Genomic DNA, 20,436 nt, shown 5'->3' on the forward strand with positions numbered 1-20,436 from the left:
ACTCTACATGGCATATAATTATATATATATATATATATATATATATATATAGTATTAGCAGTTTTGCATTTAAATGCTATGTACCACTGAACACAAGTGTTGGAAGATGTTTTAGTAATTAAAAATTAATTGTTTATATATATTCCATTTTCCAGCCGTACTGACTTGAAACTGAGTTGCATCACTTTTGCTTATGAAAATTGACAAAAATAAAATAAGCCTGTAGCAATAATACATTATCATTATTATAGGTTACTTCATTTTTATGGAAAAATGCAAATGAATTGTTTTTGGATTGATGCTGTACAATATTTAGTGGAAACTCATCACATGCACTTAAGTAGTGTAACTGATCCTATGAGGCTGACTGTTATGTTCTGTTTTAATACTACATGAATTTCTCGATATTCTGGTTTGCCAATATAAATTCTGGTGGGCATTGAATTCAAACATGTAGTCAAAAGTATTGGAGACCCCACCTACTCAACAGATTATAATAAAGAGAAGGAATTCTGTCCAGGTTAATTAAAGTGCATCACCCAGAAGTTGAGCTATTTCAGTAACTGATATTATGAGAATAGCAGACAGTCTTTTGCAAAAATGCATGGATGGTTAAGTATTCTATACGTGTTATTATTGTCAGGCCAAGTTGCTGCAGGACATTGTGTGTCCATGCTCAAGGCATTTACCCAAGTTACCTCAGTACTAAACAACATGCTCATGTTGATGTGCCATAACTCAGCAAATCAGACTACGGGAACAATGCTCATAGACTCACATTTAAGGTGACAAAGCACATTGAGCTGGGGAGGTTTAATGCTTAAATACTAACTGTTGGTTAATAATTGGAAGTATTCATATTCTTATTTGCAGATCTGGAATTCTGATATTCCAGTTTGACATCAATTGGGGTTGGCATGTCTCTGAACAGAGTCTTAGGACTGTATGTAACAGATTCATATACAGAAACCATGTTATTGTTCATTAAATATGAAGCTATGCTGTAAAACGTTTTAACTATCTTTGGCGAATTACATGATCTTTCCATTTGGAATGGTTTGTCTTTATGCGGCAAGGTGACTTGGTAAAGTGGAGATAATCTGAGTAGATTACTACTGAACTTAACTGTTTTATCTCAGAGTTGTATGTATAATCTGCAGGTTGATGTTCAGCAGCCAACATCAGTCTACTATATATTTTATTCCACATATTATGTAACATGGTTTCAAACCAATAAATAACTAAATACATAACTTTCCTGGCATGCTTGCAAAATTGATACACACTGATTATGTGCAGATGATGTTTGGTCACCAATGTTTTTCTGCATTTTTAGGAATAGGTTTGTGAAGTAAATTTGAAGTTATATAATGTTTTGCCTAAGTCTTTTCAAAACCTGGAAGAAAATCTTGTTATAGAACATAAAATTATATTTATTTTTCACTGTTACCACTCAGTAGTCTTAAACTAAGTAGCAGAAAGAATCAACCATCAAGTTTTATGAAACATAACATAATTTTTAATTCCCAAAGTTATAAAATGAACATTTAAGTGTAACTACAGTACTGTGAGTTAAGTCCAAAATAAACCCTAAACATTATGTCACAAGTCCTAACGGATAGAGTGTTCGAAATGAATATAAGGTGTTCGATCTGCTAATGTAACAATAGCCTTGAATGTGATATAGTCTTGATGGATCGCAATTGTATTGTCCAAAATGTCTTTCACAAATTTTTACAATAATCTCAAACTTGTTTTTATTCCAAACAGTAATATGTTCACTGTGTTGCTCCCAGAAATAGTTTTAAAAAAATATCTTTCAAACTAAATCTAAACATATCATTAATTCTTCTACAAACTGGAAATTAACAAAATAGTAAAATGACTAGGAACTTGAAATTAATAACAGTTCACTTCATTCTCCTTATAGAAGTCTCCGCGAATCTATCACATCTCTGTGTCGCAATTCATCCATGTGTGACATGTGTGGCAGTATTTGAAGCATCCAATCAGATAATTACTTTAAACTGTACACAAGCTTTTCAGGTCATTATCAAATCAACCAGCCTATTTAGAGCTCTTTATCTTAAAATAGAATCTAAACTCATGGTCAAAAATAAACTCTAACATATTGAGTTTATAAATATCGTTACAGTCTACATTCAGGGACAAAACTTAAACAATGTAGCTATACATGTTTTTACTGACATTTAATGTACATTTACAAATGAAATATCTTCTTCATTTGCTCTCCAATTTTGTTTTAAATTCTCCCAAGTAAACTTTTTTTTTCTTCAGTGGAAGTTTCTTTGCCCATTTGTCTGACCCTAATATGTGTTCCTAACATAAATTACAGTGTACGTTTTGAAGTTTTTAATCAGATTTGCAGATGCAAAGGTTTAGTTGCTACCTTGCAATTTTTTTTACATTTGTAGTGTTTGCAACAAATGAAGGCAGGTGCTAATTTCGTCAGCAGACACAATAAGCTACAAAATTGTGATAACAGTACTGATCATTAAAATAGCAGAGAAATCATTTTGATTTTCAAAAGCTGGATTTGATTAGAAACAAATGCTGACATGTTGATTTGTATACTGTTTGAAAGAAAATTGCAGGTTGTTAAAGTTTATCATCCTCCATCCATTGGAATGTGCAGGAGGATGAACTTTGCATGTCATAGTTCACTATCATCTCCTGGGGTGGCTAGTCGTCAGTTGTGGTTTTGGAATGATAACTTATCTTCTAGTAAAACATTTAAGTGAAACATGATACATTGTATCTCAGGTAGCAACAAACTCCTTACATTTGGGATCATTATCTTTTAAAGTGAATGCTAATGTGGCTAAAATACATTGTGCCAATGCATTTCATTTCCATGTACCTTAACTTCTATAGAACAGTATGAAACATTATGTAGTACATTTGTTTTCCTTTGCCCCAGAAAGAACATTATAGATTTAGAGTCCATAAAACCAAGATGAAGGCCAATGTTGCTTAAAATAGAGCTCACTCATTAAAGATAATTTCACAAAATGTACTACATTTGTTCCCCTTACCATATGAAAAGCTCAGTTGAGTTGGGGTGGGATGGGAAGTATTTACAAGCTGAATTGTACTGTCACTAGAAATATATAGCCATTGCATTTCATTTCTGGACTATAAAGTCATCACTAGATAACACATTTGTTTGAATCATTGCATATGTGTACCCCTCAGCCCATGAAACAGCTATTTTTTAATTTTTTGGGAGGGAAGTGTACCTTCAAAGTCAAAGTTTCTGCTGCTTCTGCTATTAATAATAATAATAATAATAAAATGTTTACACTTCATTCTCTTCTCGTGGGTCGGTGGTTCTTCCCGTTTTTTTTCCGGTTCTTCTTCCACCATTAATACTGGCTGCCATACATGGCCTATCATATGCTGAAAAATGGCGTTAAACCCCACAACAACAACAACAAGAAAAACACTTAATTCCATACCAGACACGAACATCTCTTTAATTGATATCGTTAAAGCTTGGTACATTTGTACAAAGATCACAACCCTTGTATATGCGAAATAGATCCTTATATAATTGGTACCTCAAAGGTAAATGTCAGTGTTTTTTGAATATAGTTAGCCCTAACAAATCTCACATTAGCAAAGTATCACGCCTAAACCAAAAATTTCAACGGAAATATTTTTGTTATTTATCTTTAAATTAGAATTTTGAGGAACAAATGAAATTTTTGAAACATTTAACATTTTAAAAGATTAAAAATATAATAAATAACTTTATTGAGGCAAACATATACAATATATATATATATATATATATATATATATATATATATATATATATATATATATACAGTCAGAACAAACCCATGGTAACTTTTTAAAAAATCCATTGATTATTTCCTTGAAACAATGAGATTTAAGAACAATCAGTAATAACGTTACTAGTTTTGTATGTTCAGTGACCTCTAATCTTTACATGTGTATATGTCGTTGTTACACATTTCTGATACTTCTACTTGTAGATGGATTCATCGCAAAAGATATTATAGAGAAAATGTTGTCCAGCGAGCCACGAACACGACCTACTGCAAAGGCAGTGCTGAAACATCTCCTGTTTTGGAGGAAAACAGAAAAACTCCAATTCATCGAGGTGAATTAAGGTTTTGATAATTGTTTATTTTCACTTATACATGTCATATACCAGAAGAATGTGTGATGGAATTTTCACCCAGTGCTGACGTCCTTTAGTACAGGTTTATTGTGGCTACATTTCCTAAACTATTGATAGGATTGTTATGAACTCTACAGACATATTCACCTCAAGGTGTGTGTCCGGAATGAAGATGGTGATTTTTAGAAATCCTATATATCCACCATGAGAATCATCTTGGTTTTGCTCATTTGTCTACTGCTCCTAAAAATATGGCAAATTCAGTATCATTTTGTCAATAATATATTTGTATTGATGTTTGCTTGGTTATAACTGCAAATGATACTCATCTGAAATATTCCTGCCATAGAGGGTTTATAAAATCTTTTTAGCAGTATTTCTCCTGGTAATATTTCCTCTGAACATCTTCTCATAACACCTAGTTGGCACAAATTGAAAACAGCAAATACGACATCCAATATGACCGTCATGACATTATCTTGAAAATCTTCTTGCTACTCATCCTGAACGGAGATTCGTATTAATGTCGGTTTTCCACTGAAACAGTATGATATTTATTTGATTGCTGACCTTTTAAAATTATACAGGCTGGAATTTCCATTGAAAGACACCTTAATTAGCCTAGCTTGTTGTAAATAAAAATATTGGCGGTCTAACCACAAACAAAAAATATCCGGCATAAGTTACTTCAGAGCCATCACGATTATGTGTGTGTGTGTGTGTGTGTGTGTATATATATATATATATATATATATATCAGGGGTTTTACGGTCTTTAAAGGCTTTTGACAGTTTGGAAAAAATAAAGTAGCATTTTCGAGGCCTTGAAAGTTTGGGAAAATTGAGCAGATTACCTTGAAGTCTTTAAAAGTTTTTGAAAATTGAAATAAACCCAAACATTTTAATTTCTTTCCATAATCACAAATACATTTGTCCAAGGCTGTTAAATTTGGATGTAGTCAAGTTTTCCTGGTTTCTTTCTGTTGATTAATTATAGTTTGAATTTCAAAATTAAACAATATTGTAGTATTTTGCATTCATTGTTTTCTCACATGTATAGAAAAAGTTAGTGAAAATAGATTTTAGAAATCTATTTTTGTGGTCTTTGAAAGTTTGGGAACAGTGTTTGAATTTATCATTTAGAATTCTGTTTGAACCCTTTTTCACTGATACAGTTTGATGCCTATTTATATAATAATGACAAAGTTTATTTGTAATATAGGCCACTGGCCCATGATACATATCCATACATCATGAGGTACAAAAGATCTTACAGTGCATAACAAAGGAACATGTTATTTATAAGAAGGAATATACATGAAAGTAATAATCATTGCTATTTTTGGATGTAGGTGAGATTCAAGTATGTATATATCAATAATATATATATATATATATATATATATATATATATATATATATATATATATATATATATATATATACATTCACTTACATACATGTATATACACACATGGATGTTGATACCCTATTCATCATATACAATAGACATGAATACATGTATATGTGCCAGTGAGTTGTTAATGGATTAGCTATAGTAGCAAAACTTAGTTTGCTCCATAAACTAATCAGACCAAAGAATGATCAAATTTTTCTCTTCGTCTCTGGTCTAGGGGCATGTCTGATAACTTCAGTTTAGCCAGGTGGGTTTTGAACTGCCCCGATTCACTTGGTAGATGTCCTTAGCATTCCAAGTTTGAATATGCTCTAATACATCTGGTGGGTCTTGCTGTGAGAATGACCTTGTGGAGACTGTTGAACATATTGAGTAATACTTGAACATGCTCTTCCTTGGGTTAGTGCTTATAAGAATATATCACCTATGAAACTGTTAATGTTTTCCATACCTATCAACAATTTGTGCATATGGCACAGGCTGTGAAGTTACAATGATACCTTGAATCTCTCACTACCTTGGCTATGGGACAATCCACAGTCAGTGAGCATAATCTGTATAGGTTTTCTCATTGTAAACACAGAAACGAAACTTGATCAGATTTCTAATGATTACACCAGGCATAGACCTTCATTTCCAATCGTCTGTAGATTTATGTTTCTCAACACCAGTTCCTTTATTCAAGCCTTTTCAGAACAAATTCTAGTGACCAGGACAATTTGAAATACACCCATCTCTGTGAATACAACAAAATAAAAACATTTGCACATCTATTCCGTACACTGTTACGAGTCTATGCTCTTAAAATAAGTAACAAAAAAGAGTAAAAGACAACAAGCTTGGTAAAATTTAACAAATAATTTATTTCCATAGAATACAAAGTGAAAATGAGAAAAAAGAACTTATGGTATTGTGAACTAAATCCCAAAATAAGCCAAGAACCTTCTAGAATGATCTAATGAGCCTTGTTTACTTAAAACACGATAACCTGTAAAATTAATTTAGGAAAAATTAAAACCCTGACCCAAATAAACATATTTACTTCTGTTAATAAAGATCTTGATATTAAGCCAATAAGCATAGAGAATAATTTAGCTATGTATGTTTACACAAAATAAAATGTAAGAAAAGTAAGTCCAGGTCAAGCAGAAATGAACTCAATTTTGGACAAGGTCAAGTCCAGCATACAATGTTACATTATAATAACATGTGATGAAATCAAAATTTGAAAAACTAACAAACAAACAATTAAATTAAATATACGTAACAACATGCAGATACAACAAAACCATTGAAGAACAAAACATTTCAATTTAACATTTCATAACTTGATGTTTCCAAGTATTAGTTAAATATATTATAACAACTTGGACTCGCATCGCATATTACCTCTTCCATCATAATAGTATTGCCTATAAGTATTGTACAAAACTAGAAAGTGGATTGGACAGAAAATGGTCAAGTTCAGCATAGAAAGTATATAAGCAAAAATTACAGGCTGCAAATGTACTAATAAAAGAAATATGTATATGTGGCTGAGAATATTGTGTCATTTTTATCAAAGAAACTTCAGTGAGATGTACTATTTTGTAAGTTTATTCTTTGGTAAATCCAGCCAAATATGTTCTAATCCCGAATCGTAAATTGCATGGTAAGTCTTGTAGCTGCATGCATAATACTCATAGAGTTTATACTTCTGAAACAGTTTTCATGTGGATTTTGTTTTATATCCATGTGTGTTTTAATATAAGGAATCATATTTAAGCTACAGTTAGATTTCAGGCACTTTTCACCTAAGTGTTATGAGGGAGTCATGATGATTATAATACACATTTAAATTATGATTTTGATTTTATTAATTATATTTCTGTTTATTAAGGCTGCAAGTGATTATGTAGTCGTGAAAATGGTTCCCAAACTGGAACAAGATGAAGCCAAAATTGTGAATGGTGACTGGACAAAACATCTCTCCCAGGAACTTCAAAATGGTAAATCAGTAAAGATTTATTGGCTATATACGGCTCAATGTATTTCTGTCATCAGATATGCAAAGGTGATGATATAATATTCTTGACATTCAACACCTAAAGTTGATGCTCCATTTTTTTCTGTGGGATCTTAAAACAGCTGTATCTCTTGTTTCCAGGAATGAATGGTGATTAAATTTAATTAACGTCTGAGTAGTGCAACGGTTAAGGATCTGTGATACAAACGACTGATATGTAAACATCTATATAATATCTGTATAAAATTTGTATAAAATCTATATAAAATCTATATAAAATTTGTATAAAATCTATATAAAATCTGTATAAAATCTTTATAAAATCTGTATAAAATTGGTATAAATTCTGTATAAAATTTGTATAAGATCTATATAAAATCTATATAAATTTTTTTTAAAATTTGTAAGAAAATCTGTATAAAATAAATATAAATTTTTTATAAAATCTGTATAAAATTTGTTTAAAATCTATATAAAATCCATATACTTTACACTTACTCCTTTGTGTAGCCAATAACCCGAAAAAAATTTACACTGCTAGCATCCCAATTCTTGTCAGCAGTTTCTAAAAAATAAATAATGAGAAGAATTAATCATAGATTAAAGTTTCAACTAATTTTGCTGGAGTTTATACAGATAATGTCATCAGTGAAGTCATTATTAAATTATACATATTCAAAAATAACATTAAATTTTCATTTAATTCAGCCTTCAGGATCTGGTTAAAATAATCTTACACCAGTTTCACTTTAAATATAAGTTAAAGGTAATGTTGCCTATAATATAAAATCTCACTGGACTGGGCATTTCAGTTTTGATAATTATATCATGAGTTGTTGAACAGATGTAATTTCTATCTGTTTGTATGCATTGCTTTACCCATGACGAAACACATTGTTTATATTTCATTCCATTGCAAGGAAATATGGCTTCATTAGCATCCAAAGGCAATCTGTCATGACAATCAGTTATTGTTATAACCGATGCCAACATGTTCTATTATTTAGTACTGCATTTTTGCCAATTTGCAAATTACTTTATTTGCAAAGTTGTGATGAAAATTATACTTTGTCAGTTTTGTAAAAATTATTTGGATGTGTTCACTTAATAGATTCAGTACACTGAGCAAATTTTAACCTCATGTTAGCGACATAAAGAATATTTGAAAGAAGTATTCCACCATTTATTTGATGCATGATATGACTAATTGTAATGAAATGCTGAAAAAACTGCTATTTTATTTTTATCTCGCTAATACGTTATGTAGAAGCCACATGGTAGGAATGTTTGAAGAACAGTTCAGCAGTATAGGGCCATATATTGCACCAGAATAGTGATCTTGTTTTGAACAATAAATTATATATTTGTCCCTTTCAAGAAAATAAAATGAATGAATTTATCAAGTCATGCTCTATCCAAAACTCTTAAACAATCTCCTCACAAATTTGTCCCTTTTTTAAACGTAACTTTCGCTGAGGGAAAGTCATAAAACAGCAGTTTGACCAGCTGCTGTGTCAATGTTCTCAGTCCTAAATAAAACGAATATCCGGGATAAAGAATGTATATTGTAGAGTTAGTGATACAAATGTGCCTGTAGAAAGACAGTTTCAGATTCTCAGTATTCTTGGCATAATTTTCATTCTTCTGTGGCTCGTTTTCTGTGATGAACTGGTCTAGATATTTAAGTATTACTCAAGTTTTACTAATTTTTTCTGCATCACTTAAATTTAAACAACCCTTAATGATATAATTAATTCAGTGCAATTGCAGCTCTCATCCTTTAAATCAGTGATTCCCAAAGTGGGCGGTAACGCCCCCCTGGGGGTGATGGGATTATATAAAGGGGCGGTACGAGGCAAGAGGGCGACAGGGGAGAGTTACGAGGCAAAGGGGCGGTAAGGGCAAAAAGAGAAAAACGTGAACCTGGTGGTGGAAATACCTCATTTCGTCTTTGCTTTCACAGTCGTACAGCTTCTATGCTCGCCCTTTTGATCATTTATTTTTTCTGTTTGACACGCTTTTTATGCTCGCCGTTATAAACCAACGCTATCGTTAATGAACCGCGCTGTTTTTGAATCAAAGCCAGTATAAGCCCGCGCTTGTATCAGCCGTGCTCTTTTGTGCGCACCCTTATTGACCTGTCCTACCCCTGTAATGGAATCTTCCGCGCTAGATCATTGTCCTGGTGTAGTACTTCCTGTGATGCAGGGCAGCAGAGTGTAGAGTGTAGACTGGCTCAATACCAGACTAGCACGTTGTAATATTTTTACAGTCGTTATATTTTATCATCAATTTTCGATTGGCCATGGCGACAAATGAAAAAGCAAAGAAGAAATATAGACAATACAATGTAACTTCTCAGAAATATGGATTTATACCATCACCAAAGAACTTGCAGCTGCCAATGTGTCTGGTTTGTGAAAAGGTATTTTCTAATGAAGCGATGAAGCCTTCCAGACTGATTGATCATTTGAAGAAAGTACATCCTGACAAGGTAGACAAAAACTTAACTTTCTTTGAATCACTTTGCGATAAATTTCAAAGCAGGCCAACGCTGTCAAGCATGTTTTGTAATACTTCACAACAAAACACTGATGGTTTGCGTACATCATACAACATTTCACTGTTGATTGCTAAGGCTGGCAAGCCACATACAATTGGCGAGAACTCATTCTACAAGCGATTTGTGAAGTTCTGAATACTGTTCTGTATAAGTCTCCACACGATGTTATTAAGACGATTCCTGTAAGCAACAATTCAGTACGAAGACGCATAGATGAAATGGCTGACAGTGTGGAAGATTTCTGCTGCTTCTGCTAATAATTTCCAACCCTGTCTGAGGGAGAAATACAAGATTATGATCTGCGAATGTATTGCGATCATTTGGATATGCTGAATAAAGATATGTCTGAGCGATATCAGGATCTTCTATCATTGGAAATTCCAGATTGGGTGAGAAATCCATTCTCAGATATTGAGCAGGTTGGAGTAATGGAGGAAGAAGTAATTGAGCTACAAAATGACATTGAGCTCAAATCAAACTTTAAGTGTAAGAAATCGTACCAAGAGTTTTGGTTACAGAAGGACATTTCCACCCATTTTCCAGCGTTATGGTCTGTGGTTAAGAAGCTTCTTGTTGCATTTCCATCATCGTATCTGGCAGAACGTGGCTTTAGTGTGGTCGCCCACCTTCTATCCAAGCAAAGAAATCGACTCCAAATTGTTAAAGTGACTTTAAACCAGACATTGGTGCAATAATTTCACGTCATCAAGCCCATCCGTCACATTAAGCAACTACTGAACTGTTAGGAACTTAAGATGAAGAATCGATTAAGTACTTGGGTGCCGGGAATCTAGTATAATATATAATCTCTTGTAGCTTCTTACATTACTTTCCGACTTTCAATTAGAATTCATGATTATTAAAACAATATGTTTTTAAAATTTGATTTGGAATAATTGTGTTTTTGTATTTTACTCCTCAGAGTTTAAAAGCAGTTAATCATTCATTTTCCCAGTATATTAGTTATTTCATTCCTTACTTGTCCTCATAACCACTATGTGACTATACTAATAGGCCTATGTGATTAAATTAAAATGAAACATTACTTCATATAATATAGGAATAGATGTAGATGGGGGCATTGGGGGTCTGTTTCTTGAGCCAAAGGGGCGTTGGCTCTAAAAAGTTTGGGAACCACTGCTTTAAATTAATATGAGCTTTAAAAAGGGGATGGATAAACAACCCTGTGAACCAGCCGACATAACATAGCAAGAGACGAAGTGTAATAAGGAACAAGTTAATATACCAGTAAAGAAACGAATGTACAGAAAAGATCCAAGTGTGATAGTTACTGATTACATGAATGCACAAAAGGGAGTTAGAATAAGATGAATAAACTGAGCAACACAAGATTAAATATACTTGTTTGCAAGATCCACTTCTTTTCAAACGTGAACATTTTAATTATAGTTGATCCACAAAGAAAATGCAAATGATAGGTGTAAACTAAAAGAATAACTGATGTTAATTAACAAAACACAACAACAGAGAGAATATCTTATTGGGATGTCACCATGAACATTCAACATAGCCCACATGTCACTTTTATTATGTAATTAGATAAGCCGTGACAATAAATCAAATCTACATTTCATGTAGTCTGCACTATCTGGTGCATTGTTTAATCATAAGCATCAAGTCTTCATTTTTACTTTGGTACACATTGCATTACACCGATACATATGATCTAAAGCGAGTTATTTTAATGACACTGAACTGGATTGAAAAAGCTACTTGGATACAAACGATACAACCTCTCTACTCTCTCCTTCTCTTATTTTGGTATCTCTCTCCTCTCTCTGTCTGTCTCTCTCTCTCTGTATATGTCTCTCTCTCTCTCTCTCTCTCTCTCTATATATATATATATATATATATATATATATATATATATATATATATATATGTGTGTGTGTGTGTGTCTGTGCGTGTGTGTGTGTGTAACAAACAGTCTTTCATGCACGTTAGGTCAGACATATTATCTTTTTTCACGAACATGCATATATATAATATATGAAATAAAAGACTGGCAACAAGCAATTTAAAAATCTCCATCTATGCACACAATATACATACATACATACCTCTATCTATCTATATATATATATATATATATATATATATATATATATATATATATATATATACTTCACCAGATATGATTTTTCTGATCTGGTGCACATGAGAGAAAGAGTCTGTTATTTGACTGTGTTTTGAAATATGTACTATGTTTGATGGACAGTTTGCTTCATTTAATGAACAAGTTAGATTTAGATTTTCCAAACAGCCTGCTGAAGAAGAAAAATCAAAAACGGGTAACGGATATGTGCGTAATGAGCATCAAAATTAGAAAATACCTGTACATATTGTAGTTTTCTATTTACAAACACCACAGATTTTGTTTGTGGTTGTCTATTTTGGGGATGGTCACTATTTTCATCTGCAATGAAACTATTACTTTATACATAATACAAGAGATATCCAGTTGCATATGACTAATGAAGTACTTTCTATGGTACACTCTTGCAAATTTTTAAATATTTTTACATTTGATTCTTGTATTAATACATTTTATTGGCTTGTGTTAAGTCAGACATAAAATTTCTTCCATTAAGAAGAAATAATTGTGTATTTCTATTGATATTTAAAGTCATAGGGCAGGAAAGAGTTAATATATTGTTTCCTATGAAATGGCAATTTTTGTTCAGTGTGGTTTGTAGCATCGATGAATGTCACAACCAAGTGTTGCCTGCTTAAACTAGTTGTCCGGCATTACATTTGTTAAGATAAAGTTAAATTTTATCTATCTTTTATTACCTTCAACTAAGCTTTATTTTGACTAACAATTGTTTCATTTGTCAACATATTTTCTGCAGACAAACATGTAGGGCAAGGTGATAAATACATTTTTCTTCCTAGAAGGTGTTAACACAGTCAAGTGTATGCTTGTTTCACTTGAGTATTAATGCCTAAGTATATGCAACGGTGCATCGAATCCCTGACATTATATCCATATTGTAAAGTAGTTCCAGAGTATGTTTCCAATTGCTGCCATTATATCTCAGCATTAAACATTAAACTTCGTACATTTATGTGATGAAATTGGGTATGCTGTTTCTGTACAGCAGATTCTTTTGAAATTTGAAATTAAAAGGAACAGATGTTATTAATGACTTAACTATGTTCACCTACACATGTCTTCATTCAATATCTGTATTACTTCCTCTCATCCTAAATTAAAATATATTTCTCTTGACGCTTCTAATTGCATTTACCCTCTAACCCTCATCAACCACAATAAGTTTCAAGACAATGGAAGCTGGTTTACTTACGATCAGCTATTAAAAACACAAAGACCGTTTAGATATGTAGAGCATGTGAGCAGTGAGTATATAGTTACACTTTTGTGCCTCATAGAAATTATACATTTCATATAGAGAAAATAAGTACATATGAAAATATCTAAATGCATAGTATCTGTGGAAAGGTAAATCAGACATTAGAAACATTAGTATGTGTAATGAATTACAGTACGTCATGCAGTTTCTTAACTATTGTCATGTTGAATGTATTCGATTGCATGAATGTTTGTTTGTGACTTGTTTGTTTATGTTTGTATTGCCTTAACAACAATAGTAAAAAATGATAACCTAGGAAATACGTAACTGACAAGAATGACCCATTTGTTTGGCCATTTATTATGATTATATACTAGGTCAAAAAGAGAGTTTATATGTGGGCCATTTATTATGATTATATACTAGGTCAAAAAGAGAGTTTATATGTTGGCCATTTATTATGATTATATACTAGGTCAAAAAGAGAGTTTATATGTGGGCCATTTATTGTGATTATATACTAGGTCAAAAAGAGAGTTTATATGTGGGCCATTTATTATGATTATGTACTAGGTCAAAAAGAGAGTTTATATGTGGGCCATTTATTATGATTATGTACTAGGTCAAAGAGAGAGTTTATATGTGGGCCAGTTATTATGATTATATACTAGGTCAAAGAGAGAGTTTATATGTGGGCCATTTCTTATGATTATATACTAGGTCAAAAAGAGTTTATATGTGGGCCATTTATTGTGATTATATACTAGGTCAAAAAGAGAGTTTATATGTGGGCCATTTCTTATGATTATATACTAGGTCAAAGAGAGAGTTTATATGTGGGCCAGTTATTATGATTATATACTAGGTCAAAAAGAGAGTTTATATGTGGGCCAGTTATTATGATTATATACTAGGTCAAAGAGAGAGTTTATATGTGGGCCATTTCTTATGATTATGTACTAGGTCAAAAAGAGAGTTTATATGTGGGCCAGTTATTATGATTATATACTAGGTCGAAGAGAGAGTTTATATGTGGGCCATTTCTTATGATTATATACTAGGTCAAAGAGAGAGTTTATATGTGGGCCATTTCTTATGATTATGTACTAGGTCAAAAAGAGAGTTTATATGTGGGCCAGTTATTATGATTATATACTAGGTCAAAGAGAGAGTTTATATGTGGGCCATTTCTTATGATTATATACTAGGTCAAAGAGAGAGTTTATATGTGGGCCAGTTATTATGATTATATACTAGGTCAAAGAGAGAGTTTATATGTGGGCCAGTTATTATGATTATATACTAGGTCAAAGAGAGAGTTTATATGTGGGCCATTTCTTATGATTATATACTAGGTCAAAGAGAGAGTTTATATGTGGGCCATTTATTATGATTATATACTAGGTCAAAAAGAGAGTTTATATGTTGGCCATTTATTATGATTATATACTAGGTCAAAGAGAGAGTTTATATGTGGGCCATTTCTTATGATTATATACTAGGTCAAAGAGAGAGTTTATATGTGGGCCATTTATTATGATTATATACTAGGTCAAAAAGAGAGTTTATATGTGGGCCATTTATTATGATTATATACTAGGTCAAAAAGAGAGTTTATATGTTGGCCATTTATTATGATTATATACTAGGTCAAAAAGAGAGTTTATATGTGGGCCATTTATTATGATTATGTACTAGGTCAAAAAGAGAGTTTATATGTGGGCCATTTATTATGATTATGTACTAGGTCAAAGAGAGAGTTTATATGTGGGCCAGTTATTATGATTATATACTAGGTCAAAGAGAGAGTTTATATGTGGGCCATTTATTATGATTATATACTAGGTCAAAAAGAGAGTTTATATGTGGGCCATTTATTATGATTATATACTAGGTCAAAAAGAGACTTTATATGTTGGCCATTTATTATGATTATATACTAGGTCAAAGAGAGAGTTTATATGTGGGCCATTTCTTATGATTATATACTAGGTCAAAGAGAGAGTTTATATGTGGGCCATTTCTTATGATTATATACTAGGTCAAAAAGAGAGTTTATATGTGGGCCATTTATTATGATTATATACTAGGTCAAAAAGAGAGTTTATATGTTGGCCATTTATTATGATTATATACTAGGTCAAAAAGAGAGTTTATATGTGGGCCATTTATTGTGATTATGTACTAGGTCAAAAAGAGAGTTTATATGTGGGCCATTTATTATGATTATGTACTAGGTCAAAAAGAGAGTTTATATGTGGGCCATTTATTATGATTATGTACTAGGTTAAAGAGAGAGTTTATATGTGGGCCAGTTATTATGATTATATACTAGGTCAAAGAGAGAGTTTATATGTGGGCCATTTCTTATGATTATATACTAGGTCAAAAAGAGTTTATATGTGGGCCATTTATTGTGATTATATACTAGGTCAAAAAGAGAGTTTATATGTGGGCCATTTCTTATGATTATATACTAGGTCAAAGAGAGAGTTTATATGTGGGCCAGTTATTATGATTATATACTAGGTCAAAAAGAGAGTTTATATGTGGGCCATTTCTTATGATTATATACTAGGTCAAAAAGAGAGTTTATATGTGGGCCATTTATTATGATTATGTACTAGGTCAAAAAGAGAGTTTATATGTGGGCCATTTCTTATGATTATATGCTAGGTCAAAGAGAGAGTTTATATGTGGGCCATTTCTTATGATTATGTACTAGGTCAAAAAGAGAGTTTATATGTGGGCCAGTTATTATGATTATATACTAGGTCAAAGAGAGAGTTTATATGTGGGCCATTTCTTATGATTATATACTAGGTCAAAGAGAGAGTTTATATGTGGGCCATTTCTTATGATTATGTACTAGGTCAAAAAGAGAGTTTATATGTGGGCCAGTTATTATGATTATATACTAGGTCAAAGAGAGAGTTTATATGTGGGCCATTTCTTATGATTATATACTAGGTCAAAGAGAGAGTTTATATGTGGGCCAGTTATTATGATTATATACTAGGTCAAAGAGAGAGTTTATATGTGGGCCATTTCTTATGATTATATACTAGGTCAAAGAGAGAGTTTATATGTGGGCCATTTATTATGATTATATACTAGGTCAAAAAGAGAGTTTATATGTGGGCCAGTTATTATGATTATATACTAGGTCAAAGAGAGAGTTTATATGTGGGCCATTTCTTATGATTATATACTAGGTCAAAGAGAGAGTTTATATGTGGGCCAGTTATTATGATTATATACTAGGTCAAAGAGAGAGTTTATATGTGGGCCATTTCTTATGATTATATACTAGGTCAAAAAGAGTTTATATGTGGGCCATTTATTATGATTATATACTAGGTCAAAAAGAGAGTTTATATGTGGGCCATTTATTATGATTATGTACTAGGTCAAAAAGAGAGTTTATATGTGGGCCAGTTATTATGATTATATACTAGGTCAAAGAGAGAGTTTATATGTGGGCCATTTCTTATGATTATATACTAGGTCAAAGAGAGAGTTTATATGTGGGCCATTTATTATGATTATGTACTAGGTCAAAAAGAGAGTTTATATGTGGGCCAGTTATTATGATTATATACTAGGTCAAAGAGAGAGTTTATATGTGGGCCATTTCTTATGATTATATACTAGGTCAAAGAGAGAGTTTATATGTGGGCCAGTTGTTATGATTATATACTAGGTCAAAGAGAGAGTTTATATGTGGGCCATTTCTTATGATTATATACTAGGTCAAAGAGAGAGTTTATATGTGGGCCATTTATTATGATTATATACTAGGTCAAAAAGAGAGTTTATATGTGGGCCATTTCTTATGATTATATACTAGGTCAAAGAGAGAGTTTATATGTGGGCCATTTCTTATGATTATATACTAGGTCAAAGAGAGAGTTTATATGTGGGCCAGTTATTATGATTATATACTAGGTCAAAGAGAGAGTTTATATGTGGGCCATTTCTTATGATTATATACTAGGTCAAAAAGAGTTTATATGTGGGCCATTTATTATGATTATATACTAGGTCAAAAAGAGAGTTTATATGTGGGCCATTTATTATGATTATGTACTAGGTCAAAAAGAGAGTTTATATGTGGGCCAGTTATTATGATTATATACTAGGTCAAAGAGAGAGTTTATATGTGGGCCATTTCTTATGATTATATACTAGGTCAAAGAGAGAGTTTATATGTGGGCCATTTATTATGATTATGTACTAGGTCAAAAAGAGAGTTTATATGTGGGCCAGTTATTATGATTATATACTAGGTCAAAGAGAGAGTTTATATGTGGGCCATTTATTATGATTATATACTAGGTCAAAGAGAGAGTTTATATGTGGGCCATTTCTTATGATTATGTACTAGGTCAAAAAGAGAGTTTATATGTGGGCCAGTTCTTATGATTATATACTAGGTCAAAAAGAGAGTTTATATGTGGGCCATTTATTGTGATTATATACTAGGTCAAAAAGAGAGTTTATATGTGGGCCATTTCTTATGATTATGTACTAGGTCAAAGAGAGAGTTTATATGTGGGCCATTTATTATGATTATATACTAGGTCAAAAAGAGAGTTTATATGTGGGCCATTTCTTATGATTATGTACTAGGTCAAAAAGAGAGTTTATATGTGGGCCAGTTCTTATGATTATGTACTAGGTCATAGAGAGAGAGTTTATATGTGGGCCATGTATTATGATTATATACTAGGTCAAAAAGAGAGTTTATATGTGGGCCAGTTATTATGATTATATACTAGGTCAAAAAGAGAGTTTTTATGTGGGCCAGTTATTATGATTATATACTAGGTCAAAGAGAGAGTTTATATGTGGGCCAGTTATTATGATTATATACTAGGTCAAAGAGAGAGTTTATATGTGGGCCATTTCTTATGATTATATACTAGGTCAAAGAGAGAGTTTATATGTGGGCCATTTCTTATGATTATGTACTAGGTCAAAAAGAGAGTTTATATGTGGGCCAGTTATTATGATTATATACTAGGTCAAAGAGAGAGTTTATATGTTGGCCATTTCTTATGATTATATACTAGGTCAAAGAGAGAGTTTATATGTGGGCCAGTTATTATGATTATATACTAGGTCAAAGAGAGAGTTTATATGTGGGCCATTTCTTATGATTATATACTAGGTCAAAGAGAGAGTTTATATGTGGGTCATTTATTATGATTATATACTAGGTCAAAAAGAGAGTTTATATGTGGGCCATTTATTATGATTATGTACTAGGTCAAAAAGAGAGTTTATATGTGGGCCAGTTATTATGATTATATACTAGGTCAAAGAGAGAGTTTATATGTGGGCCATTTCTTATGATTATATACTAGGTCAAAGAGAGAGTTTATATGTGGGCCATTTATTATGATTATGTACTAGGTCAAAAAGAGAGTTTATATGTGGGCCAGTTATTATGATTATATACTAGGTCAAAGAGAGAGTTTATATGTGGGCCATTTCTTATGATTATATACTAGGTCAAAGAGAGAGTTTATATGTGGGCCAGTTGTTATGATTATATACTAGGTCAAAGAGAGAGTTTATATGTGGGCCATTTCTTATGATTATATACTAGGTCAAAGAGAGAGTTTATATGTGGGCCATTTCTTATGATTATATACTAGGTCAAAAAGAGAGTTTATATGTGGGCCATTTCTTATGATTATATACTAGGTCAAAGAGAGAGTTTATATGTGGGCCATTTCTTATGATTATATACTAGGTCAAAGAGAGAGTTTATATGTGGGCCAGTTATTATGATTATATACTAGGTCAAAGAGAGAGTTTATATGTGGGCCATTTCTTATGATTATATACTAGGTCAAAAAGAGTTTATATGTGGGCCATTTATTATGATTATATACTAGGTCAAAAAGAGAGTTTATATGTGGGCCATTTATTATGATTATGTACTAGGTCAAAAAGAGAGTTTATATGTGGGCCAGTTATTATGATTATATACTAGGTCAAAGAGAGAGTTTATATGTGGGCCATTTCTTATGATTATATACTAGGTCAAAGAGAGAGTTTATATGTGGGCCATTTATTATGATTGTGTACTAGGTCAAAAAGAGAGTTTATATGTGGGCCAGTTATTATGATTATATACTAGGTCAAAGAGAGAGTTTATATGTGGGCCATTTCTTATGATTATATACTAGGTCAAAGAGAGAGTTTATATGTGGGCCATTTCTTATGATTATGTACTAGGTCAAAAAGAGAGTTTATATGTGGGCCAGTTCTTATGATTATATACTAGGTCAAAGAGAGAGTTTATATGTGGGCCATTTATTGTGATTATATACTAGGTCAAAAAGAGAGTTTATATGGGGGCCATTTCTTATGATTATGTACTAGGTCAAAGAGAGAGTTTATATGTGGGCCATTTATTATGATTATATACTAGGTCAAAAAGAGAGTTTATATGTGGGCCATTTCTTATGATTATGTACTAGGTCAAAAAGAGAGTTTATATGTGGGCCAGTTCTTATGATTATGTACTAGGTCATAGAGAGAGAGTTTATATGTGGGCCATTTATTATGATTATATACTAGGTCAAAAAGAGAGTTTATATGTGGGCCATTTCTTATGATTATGTACTAGGTCAAAAAGAGAGTTTATATGTGGGCCAGTTATTATGATTATATACTAGGTCAAAGAGAGAGTTTATATGTTAGCCATTTATTATGATTATATACTAGGTCAAAAAGAGTTTATATGTGGGCCATTTATTATGATTATATACTAGGTCAAAAAGAGAGTTTATATGTGGGCCATTTATTATGATTATGTACTAGGTCAAAAAGAGAGTTTATATGTGGGCCAGTTATTATGATTATATACTAGGTCAAAGAGAGAGTTTATATGTGGGCCATTTCTTATGATTATATACTAGGTCAAAGAGAG

At 32.0% G+C, this 20,436-nt stretch overlaps 1 protein-coding gene across 7 annotated transcripts in view; it reads left to right on the plus strand.

Moving 5' to 3' along the window:
* The window catches only part of LOC149791320 (uncharacterized), a 163,660-nt gene that overhangs the window by 128,975 nt on the left and 14,249 nt on the right, over window positions 1–20,436 (plus strand). For all 7 annotated transcript variants that reach the window (XM_089969849.1, XM_089969848.1, XM_089969852.1 and 4 more), the window contains 2 exons: window positions 4,023–4,150; window positions 7,467–7,575. In XM_089969849.1, the coding sequence (XP_089825975.1) occupies window positions 4,023–4,150; window positions 7,467–7,575 (237 nt within the window). The remainder of the gene's footprint in view (window positions 1–4,022; window positions 4,151–7,466; window positions 7,576–20,436) is intronic.

Source organism: Sinohyriopsis cumingii, chromosome 9 (genome assembly GCF_028554795.1).
Source record: "Sinohyriopsis cumingii isolate HCF-2022 chromosome 9, ASM2855479v2, whole genome shotgun sequence".
NCBI lineage: Eukaryota > Metazoa > Mollusca > Bivalvia > Unionida > Unionidae > Sinohyriopsis > Sinohyriopsis cumingii.